The sequence below is a fragment of the Paramormyrops kingsleyae genome, chromosome 6 (genome assembly GCF_048594095.1).
Source record: "Paramormyrops kingsleyae isolate MSU_618 chromosome 6, PKINGS_0.4, whole genome shotgun sequence".
In the NCBI taxonomy this organism is placed as follows: domain Eukaryota; kingdom Metazoa; phylum Chordata; class Actinopteri; order Osteoglossiformes; family Mormyridae; genus Paramormyrops; species Paramormyrops kingsleyae.
In genome coordinates, this window is record NC_132802.1 from 33,312,958 (window position 1) to 33,332,573 (window position 19,616).

Genomic DNA, 19,616 nt, shown 5'->3' on the forward strand with positions numbered 1-19,616 from the left:
CTTGTTTTTAGTTTTTTTTTTTATTGCATTCACAGATTTGTATAAAAATGACTTTCCCCTTGTGGTCCCAAATTTAAAATAACAGGGTTTTATCACATTGTGGGGACACCCCCCCCCCACACACAATTAACTCAATTAACTTCCCATTAACTCTCACATTAATTCAATTAATGATTCCTAACCTCAGTCCAAAAGAACAGTTTTAGCACTTTTAAATTTTAATAACATTATTATATTTTAAAGGGTTTTTTTTGGGGGGGGGGGGGTGCAAGGATGTTTTATCAAAATTAGTCCTCGCACTAGTATCAGTCACAATCTTCCCCTCCTCTACTCAAATGACTTTCTCCCAGGGCTCGAATTGGTGAGACTACAGAGAGGCTGAATCGCCTGGAGTCAGAGCTGACCAACTTGCAGGACGGCAACTATGAGGCCAGCAGCCAGCTAAGTGCCCTGGAGAGAGAGGCCAGGGAGCTCAACCTGACCTCTGACCAGCTTAGCCACCAGCTGGACATTCTGAAGAACTCCAACTTTCTGGGTAAGATTTCTAAGGGATGGGCAGATTCATCCCCAATTCATCAACAGCGGATGCATTAGTGGTTTCTGGAAGTGTCATCTGTTCACAAAGGTGGGCATTAATACAGCTTCTTCCATGGAGACTTCCAGAATGTGTGATCTCTGTTAAGAAGAAGGTACAAAGTTTGTGAGCGTCACAGTGTTGTCCACCCACGCTCCTACCAGGTGCCTATGACAGCATCCGCAGCTCCTATAACAAATCCCGAGAGGCGGAACGCCTCGCCAAGCTGGCCACGACCCACGTGCCGAGCATCGTCACCCAATCAGCGGACACGCGGCGGAAGACGGAGCGCCTGATGGCTGCCAAGAAGGACGAGTTTAACCGCAAGAATGCCGCCAACAAGCGCGCCCTGCAGGACCTGGCTGCCAAGACACACACGCTGGACCTGAAGAAGATCAATGAGAAGGTCAGGGTGAACACCAACCTCTTTAAAAATGACTTCTGACCATTGTTCTGAAGGACTTGCATCTTCTTGTGAGTTCAGATCCTGTGGTCAGCAGAGTAATTAAATCAGTCAGTTTTAAAAGTGCTTGAGAAGAAGTATGAGATGCAGACAGTGGGTTAGGAATGTGACCAAAAGAACTGTCTTCAAACGTCGTCTGAAGACACACCTCTTCAAGGAGTACCTATGAGACTAATACCCCTCTTACTGTCCTCTCTTTCCATTTAAATAAAAATAAAAAAAACACTAACAATGTTTGCCCGTGCGCTGTTTTTTCCTAACAAGGTTTTTACACAATGTACTTAGCGTTAACTTGGTTTTAATGACAGTTGTTAATTTTAGGTCTAGCTTATAGATCGAAGAACAGTCATGGACTACAAAGCACTGTTGTAAGTCACTCTGGAAAGTCTGCTAAATGCTGTAAATGTAAATGAGAGGATAAAGTATACACATCATAATCATTCACATACATAAAAAAATCAAAATTCCAATCACATATTGAACCTGACATATATTCCATCTTGGCATTGTATTGTATCCTTTCTGTCCTGTCACTGCTATCAAATCTGAGTAAGAGCAGCTGCCAATAACTTTAAGGCACTGCATTCTTCATTTTATCCACTGCATCCAAAGGTTTGTGGCGTTCCTGGTGATGTGCCATGTGATGAGAGCCCCTGTGGTGGCACCAGTTGCCGCGATGATGACGGAAACAGGCACTGCGGGGGTCTAAATTGCAACGGTGCCGTGGCAACTGCAGGCAACGCACTTGAGAGGGCTAAACATGCTGAGAAGGAGCTGAACAAGGCTATGGCTGAGGTGGAGGAGCTCTTCCAGAAAGTGAGTACAGGCGGAGCAAACTCTTGGAGTTTGTATGGTCTCCCTGGTTACACAGGTTTCGTGTTTATAATGAATTCACTAAATTGTGTGTGTGTCCGCCTTGTGCTACTTGAGATAAGGCCCAGGTCCCCATACTGTATAAGCAGAGTAGAAGATAAATGTATGGATTTTAGTATTACTACTTTATGTTCAGGTGGTGTTGTTTTTAAGTAATTCTTCAATTAACACTTTCCATAACCAGACCAGATAAATAATGTGCAACAGAATGGAAATTGACACTTTAGTGTCTGTTGCATAATTCGTAACAGTGTTACAGTTCACGGTGAGGATTTGGTGTATGGGCATGGCATTTTCCCCAGTTAATATCTCATTGTTGCTCCTCAGGTGGCCAAGGCCAAGATGCAGGCGATGGAGGCGAAGGGGAAGGCCCAGGCAGCCCTGGACAAGGCCAACAACACCAAGGCCAAAGTGGAGCACTCCAACAACAAGCTCCGAGACCTCATCAAGGAGATCCGTGACTTCCTCACACGTGGGTACCGACACGTTTAACACCAACAGCCAATGTAGATTTGAGGACAAAGCTGCAACTGTCAGAAGCCTACTGTAACTACTGCAGTGAATCATTCAAAGAATTACTGAGCTGTAGATGGCACATTTATATTAAAATCGTGGATGAGAAACCTTGTGATTTTCTGTTGCACAAAAAATATTAAGTGAAAAAAAATCTGGGCTGGTATGCATAAAACTTCTCAGAGTAAAATTTCACTCTTAAATGCATCACAATTCTAAGAGTGACATGATTTTGCTGCTACTCCCAGACTTAAGAATAAGTGGCATGCATAAACATTCTTAAGTGTTAAGACCCAAATTATTTAAGAGAGCTGGAGAGGACTCCTAAGCCGGTTAGGAGTTGAATGATGGCAGCTGCACTACGCGCACCCAGACGGAGACCGCGCACTTTCCGTCAAAGAAAGGACGTACTGCAGACACACGACAATAATGAATTTATAAAAAGGTACAGGCTCGATTAGGACCCGGATACAATCTCCTACGTCACCTGAAAAATGCACTTACAGTTGAACTGAAGGTGATAATGATGGCAGTTTTTGGCAACTGGAAAAATATAATAATAATAATAATAATAATAATAATAATAATAATTATTATTATTATTATTATTATTATTATTATTATTATTATTATTATTATTATCTATCATAGCGAGGGTCATAAGAGCAATATAAGTAATTACACAAACCTGTAGCTTGCATGCTTGCTTTATAAACTGTGATTTCCTTTCGCGAGGTTGATAAAACATTGTAACACTTTTTTTTACATTCCACTGCTGAACGCGTTGCCCGAGGTGACGCAGCATTTACAGAGCTTGCAATAGTTTTTTTCTGTGCTTGTAACAGCTGGGCCAAACTTTCCTCGCACTACCTCCTTCCATTTAAGCACCAACTGTGCCAAAAGAACCGTTTTGTTTCTCGTCCAGTTTGATTTTCTTTCAGGATCCAATGTCTTGCTATGAGTTTTGCATTTGACCCATAATTTATACAACATGTGCATCTATTAGTGGAAATTGATTGGTGGTGTGCTAGGTAGATTTTCGTATAACCAATTAAAGGTATGATCACAGAAAGGTATGTTGTATAAAGCTCTACATTAACAGTTTAATTTTACTAATATATTCACCTTGCAGCTCCTCTATTAGGTTGAGTATTTGGGGCGGGATTTTATTTGTAGTCTTCATTTCACGAAGACTACAAATAAAATGCTGGCTCCGTCAGCACTTAGGAATTGGGCTTAGACTTTGCTGAAAGTTACTTTTAGCAGCTTTATACAATGCTCTTAGGTCCTACTTTTTGCTAAGATTTTTTTAACTCTTAAGTCCAAGTATATGACCATTCTTAGGAAGTTTTATGCATACCGGCCCTGATACACACCGTCAAAGAAATGAAAATCTGAGAAACGACGGGCTTAAAGAGCTGTTTCTGTCACTGCAGAAGAGGGCGCCGATCCGGACAGTATTGAGGCTGTGGCTACCCGTGTTCTGGAGCTGACCATCCCAGCCTCCCCTCAGCAGATCCGACACTTAGCCAGCGAGATCAAGGACAAGGTCAACAGCCTGTCTAACGTGGACGCCATCTTGGAACAGACGCAGGACGATGTGCGCAAGGCCAGGCAGCTTCTGCAGGACGCCAAGAAGGCCAAGTGAGTGACAGCATTAAACACATAACTGATGTAGTCTGGTGCATAAGACAAAATATTCAGCATAAACGGAGAGGAGGGATGTCGAATGCAATGTTTCCCAACCCTCTTCTGGAAGGATCCCCAGACAGTTTGAATTTCTGCCCTCTCTCATGTCTGAATAAACCCAAACCAGTTATTCTGTGTTCCTGATTGGCTGGGGGTCCGAGAACTGGATTGAGAAACACTGGTCTAATGGATATGTTAGACATACCTGGTCCTCCTGTAGCTACAATTATGAGAATATGATAAACTTTGAATTTAGAGACTGGGGAGCAGGAAAAGGCCAGAGAAATAGTGGGTTTTTTTGTTTGGTTACGGAAGGAACCGTGCCGAGAGCGTCAAAGCAGTGGCGGAAACAGTGAAACACGCTCTTGCTGATGCCCACAAGGCACAGGCTGCTGCCGAGGCGGCTATCCAACGTGCCCAGGAAGACATCGGCAGCACAGAGGACCGCATAGCGCAGGTACCTACTTGCTTAGTTCACAGGTGGCTTGAGAAGGTCTGTGACTCCCAAGCAATTCCAATGCAGCCTGTTCTCACTGCTTGGCTTCGTGTGTAGGTGAATTCTGAGACCTCTGCCAGGGAGAAAGACCTGAATGATGCCATGGATCACCTGGGCCACCTCAGCCGGCAGATTGAGGCCCTGAAGACCAAGCATGCAAACAACAGCCTAGTAGCATCACGTGCTGAGGAAACGGCCACCATGGCGAGGGATAAGGCCAATGAGGCCAAGCAGGTGAAAACGTGTGGGAGCTGCTCTCTTTGTTAGTTTGCAAGTGCATTTAACTGAATTCAGAACTACTCTATACATTGATTACCGGAAGCTGCTGCAATCCCATAATATGATAGGTGATGTCTGTCTTATGGATATGTTAGACATACCTGGTCCTCCTGTAGCTACATATATGAGAACTTTACAGTACTATGAATTTAGAGACTGGGGAGCAGGAAAAAAATCCAGAGAAATAGTGTTTTTTTTTGTTTGGTTACGGAAGGAATCGTGCCATATTTGTGTTTGATGTTCTACCCCCATGATGTAGATGTTCGTCTAACAGCAGATCTCCCAGTTCACCACGTGACTGCCCTCACAAGCCTTGCTTCTCCTTGTTTGTGCTGGATAGGTGTTGGACGGCGAGCTAACAGACAAGTACCGGATAGCGCAGGACCTAGTGGACCGCAAGGCCAAGATGGTGCAAGATGCAAAGAAGAAGGCGGAGCGACTACGGGACGAAGCCAAAAAGCTGCTACAGAATGCACAGAACAAGCTTCAGAGGCTGGCAGGTGTGTGAACTTACCCACTGAGCCTTCGGGTTAGCCAAGAGCTCCCCTTATCTCATTGGCTAGCCAGGAGCTCCCCTTTTTCTCATTGGCTAGTCAGGAGCTCCCCTTATCTTACTGGCTAGCCAGTAGCTCCCTTCATCTCATTGGCTGAACTGTACTATCTGTTCACTTTCATTGATATCCCCAAATTTCCCTTCTAGAACTGGAGAAAAATTATGAGGACAATCAGAAGATGCTAGAGGGAAAAGCTAGGCAGCTTGATGGACTGGAAGACAAAATGAAGGCCATCCTCAATGACATCAACAAGCAAATTCAAATTTATAATACATGCCAGTAACAACGAGCCTTTGTCCACTCAGTCATGACTGGACTGCACTTTACTGCAAACAACAAGTGGACTAAAACCACAGAATGTCACTGTGCTGAATCTGTAAACCCTGCATTCTAGTGGACGATGTGGGGTACTGCAACCAAAAAAACTAGTCTTTTGCGTTCAAAGTAGAATGGTCTGGGTCTGGTCTTTGAGGCCTGCAGCTAGGTTTTATTGGTAGATTTTGTCATGAAATACCACCTGAAATTAGGCATCAAACAATGACTTAAAATGAAAACCAGCAGCAGCCCCCAAGGACCAGAATTTTCACAGAAGTTCTGAATTATATTGTGCCTTCATTGAATTGTTACCTTGCCAGACGAGTGTGGCTAAACTTTGCTCTACACAGGTAGTATGACAGAGTTCATGCATTCGAAGGTATGACAAGTAAGAAGAATAAACTAGTACAAAGGATGATAGTATTGTATGAAAAAAACAGTATTTCTTACCTTAGTTATGCAGTAAATGGAAGTCCCATTTATAAAGGCAAGGCAGTGAGTAAAAGTTATTTTAAGTTTGAATTTCTTTTGTTTTTAGCACAACATACTTATGAAATGCATAGAATGTTTTATATATTTTTAAAAAGTTTAACAATAAAAAAAATATGTACAAGTAAGTTCTGATCAGCCATCACATTTACAATTGCAGCAATATATCTGATGCTATTAAATTACTCTTTAAATAACAGATCATTTTTAACCCTAGTCATTAAAAGACCAAAGAGAATACATATAACTTGATATACCAGATGTTAAATACAGTCAGTTTTGGATGATAGATGTTACTAAGCATCTCGAAAAATATGATATAAAAAGGCATTCAGATTACAATTATGGAAATAATGACATGTGGGAAATCTGGAATTCTGATGACCAGCCTGATGAGAGGAAGGTTCATCTGAAACAGAGCAGCTGGTGTGTATTTGTACATATTGGGGAGTATATGACCAAGTCAGAAAAAGATAACAGACATAACATATTTTTATTCCTAAAGTATGCACATCTTACATCAACTCTCTCTTATGCAATAAAATCTTTGAAGCTGTGTGGCACAGTTAATTTTACACATTGTAGCAAATACTTTAAGCAAGTATGTCCTATAGAGCATCTGTTACAGCTCCAGGTAAATTCATTCTAATAAAATTGCAATAATAAGAAAACATTGTGTACCTTTACAGCGAAAGCGTTCCTTGTTTTAGTTAATTTTCAGTCGTATATTTTAGTGTAATTGTTAGTTGGTCTGTAAAGCAAATAAATATGGGAAAAGCTCATTTTTGATAACTCATCCATTCCTCTGTTCATCCCCCATATAATCTATACTTTCTCCACACACCCCCAACCAATTTCTAGAATTACTGGATGGATCAATTAGAAATTAATAAATGTGTCAATAATGTTTTATGCGTACACACACACACACACACACACACACAGCCCTGGAGGGGCCACAGACAGTTTTATTAATATTGTTATTATTGTGCGCACAATGTACTAAATCACAAAATTGTGTATGGAATATTATTTAGCGCTGCATAACACATGGAGAATGTAAATCATTAGGACACTATTAAGAAGATGTAACCAGAAGCGGATGTAAACTGTGTAGAGTGTGACCTTGTAACCTTCAGAGAATGCAGACCAATTATTGCGATGTTACTAAAAATAAGTATGAATTAACATTTTGTCTTGGCTTAGAAGTTTCTATATCCGTTAGCTATCTTATGTTAGCCTTTGATGTATGAATATGTACTTAATTAGCGCAGCTTATGACTATTTTGAAGGCCCAGAATATTACGTTCTGTGGCAAATCATCTCAGGACCAGCTAAAACTGCCAAAACTTGTTATTTTTTATGAGTGAAACTTATGTTTTGCTTTCCCTCTGTAGTTCTGGGCTCTTCACCAAAACTAAAGTAACAATATTGTCCCAGTCATGTTTTTCCAGAGTGACTAGATAATAAAATAAATAATTGGCAGCCTTATCACACAGGTGAGAGGAACATCAGAGCTCTGGAAAAGGAGGCACAATAATAGCAAATGATCCAGAAAAATTATGCTTGGAAAACCCCTGTGACGAATATCCTGATAAGAGATATGAAAAGTGTATAAAAATCAGTCTAATTCGCAATGGGACACACTCCTGCAAGGAGACCAGCCTTGGTTGTAACCTCGCTGTTGCAATAAAGACTCAAACTGAAAATCTATATAAGCGGCTCGATCCTGACTCCTGATTGACAGGGAAATAATAATTAAAAAAAAACACAACACGAGCACATACTTCAGTTTAACGTGTCCAGAGAATGATAAATCGAGCTCATAAAATCCCTAAAATCTGGGAACAGTTAATTTTTTTCTTACTCTCAATTTGCTACTTTTCACTCTCGAATTAATTATGTTGTGTTCTTTCTTTGGTCATCTGTGTTCTTGAAAACGCGGCCGCAAAGCCGGAAGTTAAAGTTATGTGCACGAATACTATGGGTTTTACGGCAATAAATATATTTGCCCGAATCTTTGTAATAAAGCATATAATGGAGTTATAGGAGAGCCATAAAAAAGAATGAATATGTAAAAGAATAAGGAAATAAATGTTCAATAAAGTTAAATAAATATAAATATATAAATATAAATACTGAACAAATACTAAACAAAAAAATGATGAGAAAAAGAAATTAAACAAAGGAATAATTAAATTAATGCTTTTATTTTTGCCGGAATATTTGTAATTTTACCGGATTTCTTTTACATTTACCGTATTGCTTTTCGTATAACCGTATTGCTTTTTATTTTACCAGGGCCGGTATGCATAAAACTTCTCAGAGTAAAATTTCACTCTTAAATGCGTCACAATTCTAAGAGTGACGTGATTTTGCTCCTACTCCCAGACTTAAGAATAAGTGGCATGCATAAACATTCTTAAGTGTTAAGACTTGGTCTCAGCTCCTAAATTATTTGAGAGCTGGAGAGGACTCCTAAACCAATTAGGAGTTGCGCGATGGCAGCAGCACTACTGTACGCGCACGAAGACGGAGACCGCGCACTTTCCGTGAAAGAAAGGGCGTACTGCAGACGTACGACAATAATGAATTGATAAAAAGGTACAGGCTCGATCATGAGGGCATTCTTTTTGTTACCAACCTAATTAGGAACCGGATACAATCTCCTACGTCACCTAAAAATGCACTTACAGTAATAATATTGTTATACAGTGATATTAGGATTATGAGCAATAAAAATGATGTGGTAGTTATGGGTGATTTTAATCTACCGGGGATACAGTGGGACATTGTTGCTGGCTCTTCTGAAAATGAACTTGAGATGGTGGAATTAGTACAGGATTGTTTTTTTACTCAGTTTGTTAACACCCCTACCAGGGGAGATGCCATTCTTGATCTTGTTTTGTCTAATAACCAGGACAGGATTGGTAAATTAGATGTTTTAGAACCACTTGACAGTAGCGATCATAACATGGTTAAATTTGAGGTTAAGTTTAGTGCCCGAAGAGCAAAGTCCAAATCAAAAATATATAATGTTAGGAAGGCTAACTTCAATTGTATGAGATTAAAACTAGAAACCGTGAACTGGATGGAGTTAAATAACAAAACTGTTGAAGAGGCATGGGAATTTTTTAAAAGCACATTATTGCAAGTACAAGAGGACTTCATACCTGTTTCTAGCAAGAATAAATCTAGGAAATTGCAACCTAGGTGGTTTAATAGGGACATAAAGTATAAAGTAAGGAGGAAAAGGGCTTTGTTCCAGAGATGGAAAATAACTGATGATGACATAATAAAGCAAGAGTATCTAAATCTACAGGCTGAATTAAAAAATGACATTAGACGAGCTAAAAGGAATGTCGAAAGGAAGATCGCATTGGAGGCTAAGGATGACGTTAAAAGTTTCTTCCAGTATTTTAACTCTAAAAGAGCTCTAAAAGCTGAAATTACTAATCTGCAGGATAGTAAGGGTCTTATAATTGAAAACGACATTGACATAGTAAATGAGTTCAATGATAGTTTTGCACGGGTATTCACTGTCGAGGACACTAGTAACTTACCAGTTCTTATTACTAATTCAACATCGTCTATAACTAATATATATATAACTGAAGCTGATGTTTTGCAAAGCCTAGCTAAGCTCAAAATAAATAAATCACAGGGCCCTGATGGCATCTTACCTATAGTGTTAAAAGAGATGAGGGATATTATTTGCCGACCCTTAACATTACTGTTTCAAAAATCCTTATCTGAAGGTGTGGTACCTTCTGATTGGAAGCATGCCAACATAACGCCCATTTTCAAAAAAGGGGATAGAAGTAATTTGTCAAACTATAGGCCAATCAGTCTAACTTGTATAACTGGTAAAGTTATGGAGGCTATAATCAAAGAGAAAATGGTAGATTACCTGGACTCAAATAACATTTTGAGGGATAGCCAGCATGGATTTAGGAGAGGTAGATCCTGTTTAACAAATCTGTTGGAGTTTTTTGAGGAAGCTACTCAGGAAGTTGATGATAAGAAGGCCTATGATGTCATCTATTTAGATTTCCAAAAGGCTTTTGATGTTGTTCCCCACAAGAGGCTCTCACTTAAACTCAAAGCGACAGGTATTTTAGGAACTGTAGCGACTTGGATTGATAACTGGTTAACGGATAGGAAGCAGCGAGTAGTTATAAGAGGCTCGATGTCACAGTGGGCCTGCGTTCATAGTGGGGTACCGCAGGGTTCAATTTTAGGACCACTTTTGTTCCTAATTTACATAAATGATATCGACACCAATATATACAGTAAACTGGTGAAATTTGCAGATGACACCAAGGTGGGTGGTGTAGCAGATACTGAACTAGCGGCTCAGCAGCTACAGCGGGATCTTAATTTAATTAGTGACTGGGCTGACACCTGGCAGATGAAATTTAACATAGACAAATGTAAGGTACTCCATGTAGGGAGCAGAAATATAAAGTACAGGTATTTTATGGGACCTACTGAAATAAAGGTAGCTGATTATGAGAAAGACCTTGGTGTGTATGTTGATGCTTCCATGTCTCATTCTCGCCAGTGTGGGGAAGCAATAAAAAAGGCCAATAGGATGTTGGGGTACATCTCCAGGTGTGTGGAGTTTAAGTCAAGGGAGGTAATGCTAAGATTATACAATTCCTTGGTGAGACCTCACCTAGAATATTGTGTACAGGTTTGGTCACCATATCTTAAAAAGGACATAGCGGCCTTAGAAAAGGTGCAGCGTAGGGCCACAAGAATGATTCCTGGTCTTAGAGGAATGTCATACGAGGAAAGGTTATTTGAGCTAAATCTGTTCAGCCTCAAGCAAAGGAGACTGAGGGGGGACATGATCCAGGTCTATAAGATTCTAACAGGTTTGGATGCTGTTCAACCGAATAGTTACTTCAGCATTAGTTCAAATACAAGAACTCGTGGCCATAGGTGGAAATTAGCGGGAGAACATTTCAAACTGGATTTAAGGAAGCACTTCTTTACACAGCGTGTAGTCAGAGTATGGAATAGTCTTCCTGATAACGTAGTGCAAGCTGAATCCTTGGGTTCCTTTAAATCAGAGCTAGATAAGATTTTAACAACTCTGAGCTATTAGTTAAGTTCTCCCCAAGCGAGCTCGATGGGCCGAATGGCCTCCTCTCGTTTGTATAGTTCTTATGTTCTTATGTTCTTATGTTCTTAATACAGTACAGTAATATTACTTAAGTAATAATGATGCTACGTTTAATAATAATAATAATAATAATAATAATAATTATTATTATTATTATAGATTATTATAGAATAATAATAATTATTATTATTATTAATAATAATAATAATAATAATAATAATAATTATTATTATTATTATTATTAATATTATTATTATTATCATCATCATCATCTATTATAGCGAGGTCATAAGAGCAATATAAGTAATTACACAAACCTGTAGCTTGCATGCTTGCTTTATAAACTGTGATTTCCTTTCGCGAGGTTGATAAAACATTATATACTGTAGGTGACGCAGCATTTACGGAGCTTGCAATAGCTTTTTTCCGTGCTTGTAATAGCTGGGCCAAACTTTCCTCGCACTACCTCCTTCCATTTAAGCACCAACTGTGCCAAAAGAACCGTTTTGTTTGTCGTCCAGTTTGATTTTCTTTCAGGATCCAATATCTTGCTATGAGTTTTGCGTTTGACCCATAATTTTTTGCATAATTTATTATTATTATTTATTAATTAATCATTCTTAGGAAGTTTTATGCATACCGGCCCAGATCCTTTTACTTTTCCCGATTTCTTTTAATTTTGCTGTATTGCTTTTAATAAAAGGACAAGCTGTCAATCAACTTTCTGTAGTCAATTCTCGCACTCATGAATTCTGCTTTCGACTTCTTTTCCGATTTCCGATTTTGTGCTCAAATTAAAAATGGAAAAAATGAATGACAAGCGCTCACATTATCTTGTTTTTTTTTTCCTCATCTGACATAAGAGACGTTATCCTCGTAGGCCTATGTAACAAGTTACTTGCCGAAAACGTTTTAGTTAAATCGTGATCACGTTTTATTAATTCCATCCCACAATATGTTGAAACTTGTGTACGTTTTAATAAAGGAGCTTTCACACCGCAGAAACTTTTTCCTGGAACCAGAATCTTTTTCTGAAACCAGGTACTTCTGTAATATAGGCTACTCTATGTTCACACCGCAGGAACTCTACTCGATTGTAGTTCCTTGTAGTCAAGTCTGGAACCCTTTTATAATAGTAATAATCGATACTTTATTGATCCCCGTGGGGAAATTGTCTTTATGCCTCCCTCAACTTAATTGCTCTTTGTAAAGTAAACTGCCCGCGAAGGGCAGCCACCTGTTAGGGCGCCCAGGGAGCTGGGGGTTAAGGGCCTTGCTCAAGGACCCACAGCCGTGCTGAGGCTGGGTTTAAATTGGCAACCTTGTGGTTACAGGCACACAGGCTTAGCCCACTGAGCCACACGCTGCCCCTAAGTACTTATGTAACAGTGCCGCAACAGGCACAACCCTCCAACCCTTGTAGTACACCGGGAATAGGCAAAGGCACACAGCTCCAAGGATGAAGTTTATTGGTTAAGAATCACACACACCCAACTACAGAAAACAGCTCACGTCCCCCACTCGTGCAGGTTACGTCCCCCAGCCTCCACTCCCACTAGCTAACCAAGCTCTAATGGACACCCCCTCACAGCCCAGCCTGTGCCAGGGTACAGGGCGAATAGGTCTACTTATTTGCAGTATTGGGAAGATTACTTTGGAAATGTAATTCGTTACAATTACAAGTTACTCTATTTAAAATGTAATAGTAGTGTAACTATTTCAATTACTATATGAAAGTAATGTAACTGATTACATTTGATTACTTTTCTAAAATATGAATGAATATTCTCAACCGTTAACCATTTATAAATAAAACCTGGTAGTGTTTACCTTACAGCAGTACACTGTAAAAAATGCCTGTAAAAAAATACGGTAAAAATACCTTAAATGGCGACGAAAAAATACCGTAAAAAACAATCAGGTAAAATACCGTGTCAAATATAGAAAAAGAACTGTAAATGTAAATACAAAATATTTCTGTATTTAATACATTGTTTGACTGTACAAATTTTAAAAATGCAGTAAAAAATACTGGATTTTGGAATGTTGACCTTTTTATTTTGGTAATTTTGAAAATAAAAAAAGACTTTAAGAAATATACAGTAACTTGGGGGGGAGGGTTAAAAAAAGAACCTACTGGACGGTAGCTCTCCAGGACTGGAGTTGGAGACCCCTGCCTTAGCATATTGAAGGACGACGGCACATTTTCTGTCAACGTGATCAGAAGTGCCAGTGTGGTTTTAAAGCGCGGTACTCACGCATGCTGTCAGTGTTTACATTTTGTTTTGTTGTCCTATGCGCTGGATCTTATGATTGAGTTGGTGTTAATTGTCGTCGTTCACTCTGCATACCTGTTATAGCTAAGATTATTAGATCCGTATCGCACAGTGTGATAGATAATGATTTTATAAGATGCTGAAATCACACAGTGTTATGTCGCGAGTCCGGGCGGCAGCAGGGAGCTCGGGCAGTGCAGCAGCGACCGCTGACTCTCGGCCAGCAGGGGGCGCCGCAGCCGCCGACTCTCGGACGAGCAAATCAGGCACATCGACAATTGTCGCCTGGGTCGGGGCTAAAAAAAAAGCGGGCGTTGTCCCTTTAAAAGTCCGCGGGACCCATGGGATAGCGCCCCTTACCATGCTGGCCCCTTTATGGGCCAGGCGTGCCACCCGCAAAGGATAAGCCGCCAGGGGCGGCGGCATCTCGTCGGCGGGGCTGGCGAGGGGTACCTGCAGGCTGGAAGCGGTGGTGACGTCCGGAGCGAACTTCCACGGTTCCATAATTTGGAGGGGTTCCTCCTAAAAAAAAGAAGCTGGAGAGAGAGAGAAGTGGTTTCCAGGTTAATTGGTAGGGCTTCCTCTGGCCTCTTCTTCCTCTGGTGTGAGGCTGGTGGCAGTGGCTGCGCCGTGGCGGGCTGGGTCGGGAATTAACACGAGGTAACGAGGGGGGCGTGGCACACAGGAGGATCGGACGAGCAGGTCATGACACACAGTGTGTATGGGGGATTACACTTCAGAAGCACGTGTGGCACGCTGAAGGTAGGCATGTCTTCCCTGCTTTGTTTAATATGACTGTTTGCAGTTACAATAAGCTGCACTTACCTCTAGATGTTTCCTTAGGTTGGACATGGACTGTTTAGATGTGGACAACATCTTTACAGCTGGTAAATACGCACTGCATTGCACAGTTAAATTTGTGCCTTTTTCCGTAATGTATTGGAAATGTTTTTTATATTTCCAGCAATGGAATGCATTCCTTTCCTTGTCTGTCATTGCCTGCAACAGAAACTCAGACCGCTCCGGCAAGTTAATTAGCAGAATTGGCTGCAAATGTAGAAGCGACAGGATAACCAATCAGAAGCATCGAATCGTTTCAAACTTTCGGCTGTGGAGGGAAATAGCAAAGGAGGATGTTTTGCATAAGAAGAATATGAAAAGCAACGTCTTGCATACAATCTCATGATGTAACCAAAATTGTAATCATGAATATTTCCATAAGTAACTTAAGTAAATTTAATTACACTTTTTTTCTCTAGTAACTGTAACGGATTACAATTACATTTTTTTGTAATTAAATTACGTAACGCCGTTACATGTAACTCACTGCTTATTTGCTTAATTAGTGCCTCTGAAAAAGCGAGGGAAATTTTCACGAACTGCAGCAAAGTGCGGCTTTGCGCTCCTTACAGTTTTCCCCATGCATTACGGCAAGCGGGCAGGGTTCCCGAATCACGTGATGCCCTGCATTCAGGAAGCGGTCGTCGCTTGCTGTCTGTATGTGTGTATCTGTCCGTGTCCGGGGGGGCATCGGGTTCTCATTTTCATTCTGTCTGCTGGGTTTATTTTGGGGTCTACAGAAACCACTACTAGTCGCACAAAAACTGAGAAGTTGAGAAGACCGGACCCCACTTGCACCTGAGCACCCTGCTGTTACATTTTTCTTGTCTGCTTTTTTTTAACATGAACGAGATGGGTCCTGGGTAGAATCTTCTAGAAAGACCGGAGTGCGGAGTTTCCTGTCTTTCCGGACAGGGGCGAACTGCGGCCCGCTCCCGGCTTGCTGAGCCTCGGGCTGGAGTTGCCGGGTGCACCGAATCAGTGGCCGAAGGGAAGGACACATTCGCAAACGTATCTTGCCTTAAACTCTGTGAGTACGACTTGTCATCGACACTTAAATTAAGTTGCTGTTCTCCCGAATGGTCCCTAGTTAGTTTACTGTGACATCCGCCTCTGTCTTAGCTTGCTAACGTTACACAAGTAGCCGAACCGTTTCGCCTAGCCTGCTAACGCTAAGCGCTGTATTATAGACCGATAGCTAGCTAGCTACCTAGCATTATTAGCAAGTAAGCCAGTTAGCTAGCTATAACCCAGATGTCTCGCCAGTGTCACTCAGTAGCCTGTGGCACATACATTGCAGTAGGGACCCGAAGAAAGCAGGTGAAGAGCAAATGAAGCGAGCATGTGGAATACTGCAGATAACTAGGCACACTTGTCAGAGAGAATGTATATCGCTGCTGGTTAACCCGGGCTCATCATAAGTTGCTAGCTAGGTGGTTAGCTATCCGTTCCTGCGTGAGAATACGACATCAAAGGTACACTCCACTGTCACGTTAAGTTAACCGTGCGATTTCCCCGATCTTCTCAGAAAAATCCTGAGTTGTTTGTCCTTTTGAAGTAAGACTTGCCTTGCCCGTCATTGTCGGTAATGGAAATCTTCCAAGTTGTGGAGAAAGTATGTATGCTGTATGCCATGTGTATGACGCGGTTATTGTCATGAAAGCTGAGTAACAGGCACGATGCCGGTGCTTCCTCACAAGGTGTAAACGAATAAATACGCTTTAAATGTGTAAAATAAGGGGAATTTGTTTATAAGGATCATATGCTTAAGGCCAAATTATAAATGTAAACTTACACAACCAACACAGTTTGGATAAACTTTGTATATTTTAATAACAAAGAAATGTTTACAAGCTGGGCACTGCCTACATCACTCCATTTATATGCTGTCAGTCAAGTTTAATATGTCTGAGGAGTTTAACAAAATACAGGCCAAAATGAATGAAAGCTTTGGTCAACTCTTTTCATTAAGTTTATCTTTTATGGTTTATAACAAAGGTTCTCATTCTTGGTCCTGTTAATGGTTAATTATGCTTTTTTTGATGAACTATTAATTAATTGGTTAATTATATTCTGACCATGATGTAGCTTGAGTCATTAAACGCCAGTTAGTACTGTAACGTTACAGAAACACCAGTAAAACTTGAGACACTTTAGTGGTTACCTAATAGTTTCATTGTTCAACAACTTTCCAAGTTACTAAGTGACGTATCATAATTAAATCTGAGTTGACTTATGCAAATGATGTAAAGTAGTGTTCCCTCAATAAAAAGAAATTAGATTGTTTTATGGTCAGTTTTATTTTTAAATTAGTGTATCCAGTTAATCCATCCTCTGAAAAAAGTGATAACCTGTAACCAGTATTGATCAAAATTAATTATTTTTTGTTTAAAAATGAATTTAAAAGTTTTAAATTACATTGACACTTGCACTGTTTTTGTTGAACAATTAGTTGTGTTGCTATGTGCAGTTTTTAATTCTGTTGTGGTATAACAACAAATAGTGTTTAATCTCGATCATATAGAATCATATTGATTTACATTCTTGTGATGATTGCACTCACTTCCAATAATTTCCAGGCCCTTTAATTTAGTTTTGGGAGGGTTCTGTCCTGTAAAGTCGCCAAGATAGCTGGACCAGGCAGAAAGCGCCACGCCCCAGAACCAGACCCCAGCAGCGACACCGCCGCCGGACAGCCGGTGAGCAGCAAGTGGCTGAAGATGGCCAGTAGTTCCGAGGTGTCGGGCCGACGGAGAGCCCCACGCGGGACTGAGGACAGTGCCAGCAAGAAGAAGCAGAAGGACAAGGCTAACCAGGAGAGCAAGGAGGCCAAGCGCACTGCCAGTGATGAGGCAAAGAAAGGTATGGTCCCTAGTGAGCCAGCTCTGTGCCTCATCTCCCGGAAACTGAGGCTGTCCTGATAAAAAATGTGGCATTCTACATTAGTGCCATGTAACTTTTAAGCTTAGCTAAGGTTTTATCATAGGCCAGTGGATTTCTCTGCATATTCTTTCTGCACCTGCACCTCAGCACTTTTGAGTCCCAGCACTGTTAAGTGTCACTCTTGTAGAATTTTCATGTGTCCCACTGGTTTGATGCTAATAATTCTGTTCTCAGTTTTTGCTCATGTATGTCTAGAACATGCCATCGTTTTGAAATTCTCTATCACAGATTCATACCGCAAATATGATGGAAAACTCAGCATTTAAACCATGTTGTCTATTTGATTTCGCAAGGAGTCAACAATGATATTTCAGAAGGCTGAATGTTGGTAAGGTATATAATGGAAAGAGTTAATGTGAATGTTTTCTGTCTGTTGAATTAAAAAATTATTTGGTAAGTGTGATTCCTCAGAGCGCATATTTTAGCGATTTGTATTGAATGTGTAAAAATGGTTCTATCATGGCAGATGTGTTTACTGTATGGTATAATAATTTTGAGTCTCTCTTTTACAAATGGAGTGCTTGATAATTGCAATGTATTGGCTCGTATGCTTAACGTTCCTAATCATAGGTAGTGGTACTCACTCTTGGCTAAATTCCTGAAACATAGGCTTCCTCAGCCCTAAAACCTTTACACCTGGTGCCATTATTACTGCGCACCCACACCTGTTGTCTAATGATGGTTTCTGCCGATTATGGCTTTTGAACTCCACCGAATCATGCTTTTAAATTGCTCATAAAAACCTCCCTTTTGTCCCCTGTGTTGATTTAAATGCTGTCTTTATTCTTACAAGAGTCATGACTCATCTTATAAGGTTTGTGTTGACAGTAGTGGGAGTCTGCACCACACAAGTAACAGTGTTGCCATTTCCTGGTTTGGCCAATTGTATACAATTCCCAGGAAGCCTTTCACCATTGCCCAGTTTACTCTTTCGTTTTTTTTTTATGGTCCTGAGGGTTAATGGGAAATGGAGTGCAGTGGTATCTTGGAACACAAACTCATTTTGTTCTAGAAGGCTGGTCGAGTTGCGATGTGGTCAACTTCCCCATAAGAAATTATGTAAATTAATTTAATTGGTTCCAGACCTCCAAATAACTTAAACTTTAAACTTATATACCTACCTAAGTAGTAATAAAAAGATTTAACAATCAATATAAAACTAATACATGAAAAAATGTATTATAATTTCCTTTTTAAGTCTTAGTTACTCTTACTACTTTCCTCTTTGGTTTGCTGCTATCACTGCTTACAGTAATCATGGCCCCTAAGAAAGTATTACTAAATGTACTGTAGATAAAGCAAAAAAATTCCACACCAAAACATTAAGAACATAAGAACATAAGAAATTTACAAACGAGAGGAAGCCATTCGGCCCATCAAGCTCGTTTGGGGAGAACTTAACTAATAGCTCAGAGTTGTTAAAATCTTATCTAGCTCTGATTTAAAGGAACCCATGGTTTTAGCTTCCACTACACTAGCAGGAAGACTATTCCATACTCTAACTACACGCTGTGTAAAGAAGTGCTTCCTCAAATTTGTTTTAAAATGTTCTCCCGCTAATTTCCACTTATGGCCATGAGTTCTAGTATTTAGACTAATATTGAAATAGTCATTTGGGTGAACAGCATCCAGACCCGTTAGAATCTTATAGACCTGAATCATATCCCCCCTTAGTCTCCTTTGCTCAAGGCTAAACAGATTCAGTTCCGCTAACCTCTCCTCATAAGACATTCCTCTAAGACCAGGAATCATTCTCGTAGCTCTTCGTTGCACCTTTTCTAAGGCAGCAATGTCCTTCTTGAGGTATGGTGACCAAACCTGCACACAGTATTCTAGGTGGGGTCTTACCAAGGAATTATATAAATATAACATCACCTCCCTTGACTTAAACTCCACACATCTAGAGATATAACCCAACATTCTATTGGCCTTTTTTATTGCTTCCCCACACTGGCGAGAGTGGGACATGGAAGCATCAACATACATACCTAGATCTTTCTCGTAATCAGCTACCTTTATTTCAGTGGAACCCATAAAATATCTGTACTTTATATTTCTGCTCCCTGCATGGATTACCTTACATTTATCTGTGTTAAATTTCACCTGCCAAGTATCAGCCCATTCGCTAATTAAATCCAGATCTCTTTGAAGCCTCTCTGCTGCTAGATCAGTATCTGCTAC

At 40.4% G+C, this 19,616-nt stretch overlaps 2 protein-coding genes and 1 long non-coding RNA gene across 11 annotated transcripts in view; 2 read left to right on the forward strand and 1 right to left on the reverse strand.

The window, feature by feature from the left end:
- Positions 1 to 7,027, forward strand: part of lamb2 (laminin, beta 2 (laminin S)) — a 39,229-nt gene extending 32,202 nt beyond the window's left edge. For all 4 annotated transcript variants that reach the window (XM_023825839.2, XM_023825840.2, XM_072713096.1 and 1 more), the window contains 9 exons: positions 351 to 535; positions 739 to 980; positions 1,650 to 1,853; positions 2,238 to 2,382; positions 3,860 to 4,067; positions 4,428 to 4,569; positions 4,666 to 4,842; positions 5,228 to 5,387; positions 5,588 to 7,027. In XM_023825839.2, the coding sequence (XP_023681607.1) occupies positions 351 to 535; positions 739 to 980; positions 1,650 to 1,853; positions 2,238 to 2,382; positions 3,860 to 4,067; positions 4,428 to 4,569; positions 4,666 to 4,842; positions 5,228 to 5,387; positions 5,588 to 5,724 (1,600 nt within the window). In that variant the 3' untranslated portion in view covers positions 5,725 to 7,027. The remainder of the gene's footprint in view (positions 1 to 350; positions 536 to 738; positions 981 to 1,649; positions 1,854 to 2,237; positions 2,383 to 3,859; positions 4,068 to 4,427; positions 4,570 to 4,665; positions 4,843 to 5,227; positions 5,388 to 5,587) is intronic.
- LOC111851176 (uncharacterized) lies at positions 2 to 15,039 on the reverse strand. Of its 2 annotated transcripts, XR_002839959.2 has the most exons (3): positions 14,106 to 15,039; positions 999 to 1,061; positions 2 to 675 (listed from the first exon to the last, which is right to left on the reverse strand). It is a non-coding gene; the product is annotated as an uncharacterized lncRNA (long non-coding RNA). The 2 variants fall into 2 exon arrangements; XR_011991994.1 differs by lacking the exon at positions 14,106 to 15,039 and having other exon boundaries at positions 999 to 1,651.
- Positions 15,040 to 15,155: 116 nt separating this feature from the next.
- The window catches only part of usp19 (ubiquitin specific peptidase 19), a 29,207-nt gene continuing 24,746 nt past the window's right edge, over positions 15,156 to 19,616 (forward strand). For 2 of the 5 annotated variants that reach the window (XM_023825842.2, XM_023825845.2), the window contains exons 1-2: positions 15,156 to 15,522; positions 17,072 to 17,354. In XM_023825842.2, the coding sequence (XP_023681610.2) occupies positions 17,213 to 17,354 (142 nt within the window). In that variant the 5' untranslated portion in view covers positions 15,156 to 15,522; positions 17,072 to 17,212. The remainder of the gene's footprint in view (positions 15,523 to 17,071; positions 17,355 to 19,616) is intronic. The other 3 variants (XM_023825848.2, XM_023825849.2, XM_023825843.2) reach the window with 2 other exon arrangements.